This window comes from Camelus ferus, chromosome 31 (assembly GCF_009834535.1).
Source record: "Camelus ferus isolate YT-003-E chromosome 31, BCGSAC_Cfer_1.0, whole genome shotgun sequence".
Classification (NCBI taxonomy): Eukaryota; Metazoa; Chordata; class Mammalia; order Artiodactyla; family Camelidae; genus Camelus; species Camelus ferus.
Window position 1 is genome coordinate 14,228,100 of NC_045726.1, and position 9,213 is coordinate 14,237,312.

General features: G+C 60.0%; 1 protein-coding gene across 2 annotated transcripts; it reads right to left on the reverse strand.

Annotated features, from left to right (window-relative positions):
- Nucleotides 1–461: 461 nt before the first annotated feature.
- FGF17 (fibroblast growth factor 17) lies at nt 462–5,570 on the reverse strand. 2 transcript variants are annotated; one of them, XM_032470874.1, is made up of 5 exons: nt 5,536–5,570; nt 5,313–5,349; nt 2,186–2,330; nt 1,824–1,930; nt 462–769 (listed from the first exon to the last, which is right to left on the reverse strand). In XM_032470874.1, the coding sequence occupies exons 1-5, from the start codon at nt 5,568–5,570 to the stop codon at nt 476–478; spliced, it is 618 nt and encodes a 205-aa protein (XP_032326765.1). In that variant the 3' UTR covers nt 462–475. The 2 variants fall into 2 exon arrangements, with proteins under 2 accessions (XP_032326765.1, XP_032326764.1); XM_032470873.1 differs by having other exon boundaries at nt 2,186–2,363.
- Nucleotides 5,571–9,213: the final 3,643 nt, after the last annotated feature.

Sequence of the window (9,213 nt, forward strand, 5' to 3'; positions counted from 1 at the left end):
GGGGGTAGGGGTGCAGGCCTGGGTAGTGGGATGGGAAAAATGGCCAGCCCTCTTGTTTTTTTTCTCTCTCTTTTTTTCTGAAACCCAAACAAAAGTCCCTTCCTACATTCTGGCCAGGAGGGATTTGGAGGCTGGGGGCAGACTGAGGGAGGCATGGGGAGGGCATTTGAGGAAGAGCCACCTCCAGACCATGTCTGCAAAGCCTTGAACCTGCTGACTTTCCCACTTGGCTCAGGGGGCCTGATCCCAGGGTCCTCAACGTCCCCTCCCGGAGGGCCTGCCCCGTGATCCAGGGGGCTCCTCCAGTGCAGGCTCCGGGTAGTGGCAGTCCTGCTCCTTTCCAGGGAGGGGGACTCTGATGCTCGGTGGTCCTCAGCATCCTCCTTGGGGGCTCTGGCCTCCCCTGCCTCCACCCCAGCCCAGTCTTTGGATTAGGAAGGGGAGGGGATGGGAAGGCCGCCCCCGGGGTCCCTGACTACGTCAGGGGCTGTGGCCTCCGAGTGCGCTTGGTCCGGCGGGTGGGAGCTGAGCCCACAAACTCGAACTGCTTCTGCCTGTCGGCATGGTTGGGAAAGGGCAGCTGGCCCTGGTAGAGGCGCTTGATGAAGTGGGCCTCTCGCTGGTTCTGGCGGCTGCGGGAGGCCTGGCGGGGCCGGCCCTGCCGCGTGAAGGCCATGAACCAGCCCTCGTGCCGGGCGTTCTGGAAGGCCGTGTAGTTGTTCTCCAGGACGATCTCTGTGAACACGCAGTCTTTGCTCTTCCCGCTGGGCTGCGGGGAGAGGAAGGAGAGGAGGGCTATGTCTGCCTACCCTGGCTGGCTTGTCTGACTCATGGGCCTATGTGGTAGGGCCGAGGAGGGAGCGTCAGGGGCTGTGAGCCCAAGGATTTCTGCCCGGCGAGGTGGGCGCCTTGGTCGGAGACACGAAGGTGGGAGGAAGGAACAAGCTTTGTTGGAGTCAGATCAGAACTGAAATAAACCTTGTCATCGGAAGTTATACACCTTGAGCGAGGTATTTAGCCAGGCTGAGCCTCAGTTTACCCAGATGTGGCAGAACGATCAAGGTCACTCTGCAGTTCAGTGCCTACCCAGCGGATGCTCGTGCTCGAGGACGTTCTGAGTGAATGGCGTTGCTGGGTTGGGGGAAAGGAGGCAATAGTCTGATGGAAAGAAGGGGCAAATGTTTGTAGAACAGTGGCCCATCTGGCTCTATAGATAACTTTGACACTGTGCCCATTTTGCAGATGAGAAGCCTGCGGCTTGACAAAAATAAGCACATGTTCGGTGAGAACAGCCAGAATCAGAAGCCAGGATTGGCCGATGCCAAAGGAAATGGAACTCTCCATGCCCGACAGCTCTGGCCCCGTTGTAGCTAGTGTAACTAGTGGTTACCCTAGGAGGTGGTGACACGAGTAGGGAATTAACAAGCGTCTTGCTGCTTGGAGCTTATGGACCCCACTGACCTTGGGGGAGCTTCTGGCCTTGTATGAAGGCCCAACTCTCAACCCTGACCGGCCCTCAACACAAGGGCTATGACCTGATGTAGGTGCTGAAATTCTTACTCATTTATGTTGGGAAAAATACCCTATCAGAGCCACAGATACTTATGGATTAGCCAGTGTCCTCAGGGGGCTTCTAGCCCCCCAAGGACTCATTTAAATGGAGTGACTGGAGAGAGGCTGAGTGGTGGGGTGAGAGCAGAGGAAACCACGGTTCTGGGTCGGGCCCAGCAGAGGGCAGTGGAAAGCTCTTGGGGCCCTGCGTCCCCCACCCCGGGAAGATGCATTCATTCCTTCCTCCCCGGCCTCCGGCCTCCGGGCCTCACCTTCCCGATGAGCTTGCCCCTCTTGTTCATGCAGATGTATTTCTCACTCTCAGCCCCCTTGATGCGCACCCGGCTTCCGAACGTGTCAGTCTCCACTATGAGCTTGGCTATGGGGGAGGGGGACAAAGACCTCCGTCCATCGTCCATCGGGGCTGCCAGCCCAGGGATGCGGCAGAGCTCCCCCACCAGCATGACCCCTGAATTCAGCGGAGGGGGGCATTGGGAGACCCTGGGGGGCCCTTCCCCTAGAGGCTTCTCCCTGATCTCTCACTGCTGGTCTCCACCCTGACACATGTGGGGACAACGGGCCAGGCGAGGCCAGGCAGGGGTGCGGGTGGCCTCCGGGGAGGGCTGGGTCTCACCAAACTTGTTGCCGTCCTCAGCGGTGGCGGAGATTCGACGCCCGGTGACCTGCACGTGCTTGCCGCTGGTCCGGCTGTAGAGCTGGTACTCGCGGATCTGCCGCCGGCTCAGCTGGTCGGTCATGGCCCCCTGGTCCCTCACGTACTGGTTAAAATTAGGAGACGGGTGATTCTCCCCCTTTGCGGTTACCAAGGGAAAAATAGTGTCAATTTGCTTTGGGTGACACCACCGCAGGTCCATCCAGGGGAGGGGTGCAGAGGCAAGTGTGGTGGGGGCGGGTCATTTGCCCTGCGAAATAGAGGTGCATCTGGCCATGACCTTCCGAGGCCAGTGGGTGAGCCAGTCATCATGACCTCTTGGACCTCATCTGCCATGGAGCAGAGGACTGGTAGCTTCCCAGGCCCAGAGGACACCTGGTTATACAGCTCAGGCTTGGCATCATGACTCTGGGAGCTGGAAGTACGCTCAGGGTGCTGGTACTCGGTCCCTCTGGTCTATAGAGGAGGTGCACAGGGCCACACAGCTCATTAGTGACCGATTTCCCCCCACCTCCTGTCCTGCCTCTAGGATCAGAGCTTGTCCTCTCTCCAAAACTCCAGGGGCTTGGCTCTGTAAGCCAGGTTGACCAGACGTCTCCATAGTCCTTCACACTGGCCTCGAAGGAGACCATGCTGAACACATGCACACACACGTATGCACACACACACTCAAGCACACGTGCACACACGTATGTGCACATGTAGCCGCTGGTCTGTTAGTCATTTGAAACCATTGTGGGGGCTCTAAGACCCTCCTAATTAGGCTCTTTTACGGCCACTGTAAGCATTTCTTTATAGCACTAACCGAGGATTCCTGAGCACAGGCCCATCTCCCCTACCACTCCTCCTGGGTGCTCAGGGCCCTCAGAGAAGCCAGTCACCCTTTCCAGGGTTCCTCCCTCCGCTAGGCATAAGTTGCCTCCTTAGTGGAGGGAGGTGGAGGCATTACCGGTGGTGGCCCAGTGGCTCTCCTGTGAGGTCATCTGCCTGTGCCACCACCTGATGCTCTCCTGGGAGAGGAGAGGGGCTGTTTCCCTCTGAGCACCGTTCAAAGCCAGAACAGGGACTTCTCTGGGCCTGGTCTCTCCTTCCATCTGCAGCGCTGAGTGGGAGAGAAACAGACAACTTCCTGCCCTCTCTCCCCAGCAAGGTGCAGAGCGGGATGACATTTCCCAGCTGCTGGTGACAGCCTCAGCTCTCGCACTAAAACGTTTCTCTCTCCACCTGGATCCTGCTGGTCTATGCTGGGACAGCCTTCCCCTGCCCCAAATCCCCGAAGTCCACCCTCATCCCGGGCCCGAGCGCAACCATCTGGACAGAGCCAGACCCAGACCAGCATCTGTCAGGGGCCCCTCTCTCCTCGAGGGTGGGGTGGGAAGTATCAGCTTTGAGGAAGGAGGAGGTGAGAGGGCAGCCTCAGGCTGACAGTGTAACCTGCTCGGGGTTAACCCTTCATGTGTGTCACTGTTCGTTTCCCACCCCGGTTCGCCCATGCGCCAGCCCGTGAGAGCAGTGTCTGTGGACTCACTGTCCACCCCACACCCCACCCTGGGAAAACCCGAGGCCGGCATTTGGGGTGGGGGACCTGCCTCCCTGCCAGGGGGTGGGGTCTGGCTGGCCCAGGACCCTGGATGGGGTCCGGCCCGTCCCCAGCCCCGGAGCCTCCTGGCCCAGGTTCAGGCCCTCCGCCCCTCTTGGCGGGCAGCCTTCTTCTGGCTGTCTGTTCCAGGTCAGGAGCCGAGAGGGCCCCCCCAAAGCCTCCTCCTCTCCTTGTCCCCTTCAAGCCCTGCACAAAAGCAGCCCCACGCCCCCCCACAGCCCACAGCCCACAAGTCGCTCTCCCCGCGGGACCTTGCCTGTCCCTTTCATGTCCCCGCTGCGGGGGCACCTCCCCTTCCACTGCCGCAGACAGCTGCTTGTCAGACGGCCCCTCAAGCATGGCTGTGGTCCGGCCTGCCGGCCCCCCCTCCGAGGGGGGGTGAGGGGGCACTTCAAGGGGAAAAGGACAGCTTTGCCACCTTCCCTGAGAGTCCTGAATGGGGCCTCAGCCAGGCCATAAACGCCCCGGCCAGCCGCACCATTGTGCTAATTCCCCTTCCAGAACAGGTTGGGCCCACCCCCAGCCCCCTCCCAGCCGGGCTGGGGGCTTTCTTCTTGCGCTCCCTGGATGTGTGAAGCAAAAGGCCTGGAACGGGGGCTAGAGCAAAAGGGGGAAGGAAAAGGGGGGGCTGTCTCTCTCTCTCTCTCCCACCCCCCCACTGCTTCAAAGGCAGCCCCTTTCCCTCTCGCAGAGAAAAGGCATTTACCTTCAAAAAAAGTCCCCACTGGATATGAAGAGAAGCGGGCCTCTGGCCTGGGAAAGCCAAGCGATCTCTCCCCAGAGCGGTTCTGGACCACTGCATTTTAATAGCTGCACTTTTATGAAGGACCACAAAAAGGGACCGAGCTCGCACAGGGGGCTGAGGCTGGGGGGGAGGTGTGCATGGGGGAGGCTCACTTGGGGTGGGGGGGTGTGGAGAGGCAAACCCTGAATCTTGTCCCATACAAGCCTCTCTGGGCTTGACCTCATTGCCCGGAAGGTAAGGAGTCGCCCAGCCTGGCTGGGCCTTCTGACTGCCCACACGACTCCCCAGGACAGTGACCCGCAAGACATCCATGTTGGTGGGAGTGGGGTGGTGGGTGGAACACACAGGTGGCTTCGCCTGGAAACCTGTCCTTTCTGACACTTGTGAGGACAAGCCTCACCTGAGCCATCACTTCCACCCTCTTCCGACCACTCCTGGGCTCCATCCCTCAGGCCCGGCTGCCCCTGCACTTAACCTTGTGAGGAACCCAGTGTGGAGGGATGGAGGAAGAAGCAGAGACCTCAGGGGAACTCGGGAAGGCGGAAAGAAAAACCTCCATCAGACCCCACATCTGCCATAGTCCCTTCTCCTGCCCCATCCCACCCTCCACAAACCTCAGAGTCTTCTGGACCTGGAGAGAGGCCAGGATCTGCCTCTGTCCACCAAAGGGAGACTGCCCCCACCCCCCCACCATTGGTTGGGTGGGAGAGATGGGGAAAAGATAGTGGGGAGCCCCCACCTACCTGAGTTTGACAGCAGAGAATCAGCAGCTGCAGGCACCTGTGTGGGAGACAAGGCAGACCCGGGTGTGGGTGCCAGCAGCCGGCCCAGGGGCCCACCAGGCGCCCACCCCCACCCCGACTCTTGCCCCACCCTGCCTATCCGGATGGGAGTCCCGGGAAGGTGAGGTCTGCCCTGAGGCTGGAAATGGCAATAAGACTGCAGTCCGAGAGGCAGCGCACTTACAGAGTTACGCTGGGCAGCAGGCGGGCGGCTCCCATCGCCGGAGAGATTTCTTGGGGCCGTCGCCCTCCTGCCCCCAAAGTCAGGAGCAGATGTGGGCAGTCCCCGGGGGCAGAGTCCCAGAGAAGCCAAGGTCTCTTCAAGCCACAGGTTTTCAGTGGGGAGAGGAGGAGAGAGAGGGGAGGAGGAGGAGGAGAGAGAAGAGAGGGGAGGAGGATGAGGGGGAGGAGGGCGTAATTGGGAGACTGAGGTGTGAGGGGTCCACCTTCCTGGCCAGTGAGACTGCAAAGCAGCCGCTGGCTGGCGGGGGCTGCCAGCCTCTCGCTGGGCTACCCAAGCGCAGAGGATGGAGCTGCTGGAGCCTTCTGGACCAGGAGGCTGGCCTTGCGTTATTCCTGACCCTCACAGACCCCAACAGCCAGGCCCCTCCTCCCCTCTCAGGGCCAGCTTCTCCTGCCCCACCTCCCCAAGGGTGAGCTGCAGGTGTCAGTCCAGGCCTGGGGTCGCTGGGTCTGGCTCGGGGTTGGAAACTCCCAGAAGCAGCCTTAAAAGGAGGAGCCTCCCTCCAGGGGGCAGGAGGTGGGCTTGGCCAGGAGCGGTTGCTTCCACTGTCTTGGGCACCCCTGCTGCCCCTATCTGCTGTCTGGCCAGCACTGGGAAGGAGGGGTTAAGGTTGTCTTGCCTGGCAGCAAATAGTTGGTGCCACAGTTTGCGGGTGGGGAAGGAAGGAAGGTGCAGCTGGGGCTGTGGATGGACCTCAAGGAGTCTCGAAAACTGGCCAGAGACAGAAACAGGAGAGCGGGTGCCCTGGCACAAGCCGCCTCCCTCTGGGCCTTGGCGGTTTCCTCTGAGAGATGGGCACGGTAATGCCTCGGATGTTGGAGGACCAAGTGAGACAGCTGCTGTTGAGCAGAAGTCAACAGTATATGTCCTGGGCCCCGCTCGCCATCCCGTCAAGGCAGCAGCCATCCTTGAGCCTCTCAGGGCTGGGAGGAGCTCGGGGCCTTCTCCCCGTGTCCCCCAGCAGCTGTCTGGGATGAAGCGCCTGGCAGCCTCTTTGTATGACCTCCGGTGCCACCCTGCTCTGTACCACCAGGTATCACCCCCATCCTGCAGATGAGGACACTGAGGTGCAGTGGTGGGTTGTTTGCTGAGGACCCACCCAGCTCGTGAATGGTGCAGCCGGGTTTCCAAAGTCCACGCTCTTTCTCTCTAGCACGGATTCTTTCTACAGCACAACACCTGCCCGCCCGAGATATCCCAATGTCCCAGGTCCTGGGAGCTGGTGACCAGGGACTCTGCACTGTTCCTTCCCTGCAGAAGGCAGCTGATGGTGCCCGCAGAAGGGGGCTCGTGCTTAGGGGGGCTGAGGGAAGCTCACACCTCAGCTCTGGGCTCCCGGGAGGTCTCCGTGCCCCCAGGATGGGAAGAAAAGGGGAAATGCTGGATGTGGATTTATTTACCTAAAGGGACGAGTGGGAGGGCAAAACTCTCACCTCCAGGCCTCCTTCTCACCTTCCTGAGCTGGATCAATCCACAAAGCTGTCTGCCACCCCTCCCCACATGCAGACAGGCAGGGACACCTCCCGCCCTGTCCAGCTCTGCACTTGGGCCCCAGCTCCGCCCCAGGTGCCCTGCTGGGGGGACTCAGGGGTGTGCTGAGCCAGAGCTGGCCTGGGGAGCCCGGTGGAGGCCCCCGCCCCACGGGTGTCCAGGGTTGGAATCAATCAGAAAGAAGGTCAAAACTGGAAGGGATCTTAGAGATTCTTGATGTGGTCCAGGCTCCTGATTCACCAGTGAGGCCCGAAGAGGGTCTCACAGCTGATTAGCAGCACAGCTGGCTGGGACAAGGTACCGGGTGCCCAGACTCCGAGCCCAGGGCTCATTGTTCTCCAAACAAACCCCAGCCATCCCGCCTCTCTGCTTTTGCCCAGGCCGATCTTCCTGACCATTTCTGTTTTCCACATTGTTACCACCATTTGGGGCCCAATTTAAACTTTGCCTCTTCCGTAGGAGCGTCCCCGAATCTACCTGTCCACCGTGATGGGTGCCAGCTCCATCTCTGTTCTCTGGGAAGCCTCATGCCCACATCCTCACCAGCTCCCAGCTCCCTCGAGAGGGTATTAAAGGCTGTCTCCTCCTGATCTCAGTCCCGAGGAGTCATAGGGAAGAGCAGAGAGGCATGGAGGGACTAGCTCAGGCTTGGGGTTCGGGGTGGAGGGGTTAGCTGGGGGACGGAAGCCAGTGAGGAGAGGCAGGTGGGGGAGTTTCACCTGGACCCAAGGTCTCTGAGCCCGAGAGCCTGGTTCCTATCAGCGGGGGGAGGGCCTGCTGCCACTGGCCAGCCCCCAGCCCAGCCTGGGTCTCCATGGTAACAGATGCCCGCAGTCAAGCTTGGCCTTGGGGCTCAGCCAGGGGCTGGTGCCAGGGGGCTCTGGGGTACAGCTGGGCAGCCTGTTTCATGGGTGCAGCGTCTTCCACTCTTCATCCCTTCCCCTTCTGCACCTGCAGGCCTGGTCTTTGACCTCGTTTGCCCCTTTACCCCCCTGGGAAGTCCCCAGGTGGGGAGTGTTCCAGGTCAGGACTCTGGATTTTGTCCTCATTCCCTGGTCCCTGCCCTTGCCGGCTGTGTGACCTGAAGCAAGTCCCTTTGCCTCTCTGGTCTCACCTTCCTAAGTTATAAAAAGGGAATGGGAGACTGCTGATGCTGTCAAAACTGGCATCACGTCAACTGAGATGAAGGACACTTCCTGAAAAGCGTCAAGCTCCACAAGAAAGAGAGAGGGGCAGGGGCACTCTGATGAGGTCCATCCTCGGTTTTCCTAAATTTTGACTTTCTCCCCTGAGGAGAGGAGCTGGGAGAGGGGAGAAGGGTAGGGTTCATTAACATTTATGGGGGGTGGCAGGAGGTGACAAGGGAAGTGAGAAGTAGCCTGGGCCAAGGTGATTAATCCCACCCCCTAGTGCCAAGTTCAACATCCCCCAACTGGGGCGTCTCACGCCTGCTCCTAACAGCCTGGCTTGTGCAGACACACAGCCCACCTGCGGGGGGACCTGCCACTTGTCACCACCTGCTTTGACCCCAGCCCACCCTTTTCCTGTTGACAAACAGAAGGGCTGGAGAAGGGTGAAGGACACTGTAACAGTGCAGACAGACGCCCCCCATCTTTGCTATTTGAGCCCCACCTCCTGCCGGCACGTGGAAATCAAATGGTCAGCGGTTTAGCTGTTGAGTGCCCTCTGTGCAGGCCCACAGCTGAGCCAGAGAACTGGGTGCTTGCCTGGGGCTGGTGGAGGGGAGAAGCACCTTCGCGGACACTGGCTTTGCTATAACCGCTCCGGAGCTGCCCATGCTGGGCTCCAGTTATACGGCGGACTCTGTTTTAACTCCCACTCTGCTCTCAGTGTCCTAGCGCTCTGGCTGCGGCCCACACCTCCCTCTCCCCGCCAAGAGTGGTTAAAAACAAGTGCTTGGGCTGGACTCCCTGGCTGTGTGACCTTCTTGGCCGTGTGCCCTTGGGGGCACATTGCTTAACCTCTCTGTGCCTCACTTTCCACATCTGAGAAATGGGGCCAATAATATCCACCTCAAGGCACGGTTGTGAGGATGAAAGGAGTGAGTCCATGGGAGGCACTTAGAGCGGTGCCCAGCTCCCAGTGTTATTACTGTGATCGTATCAG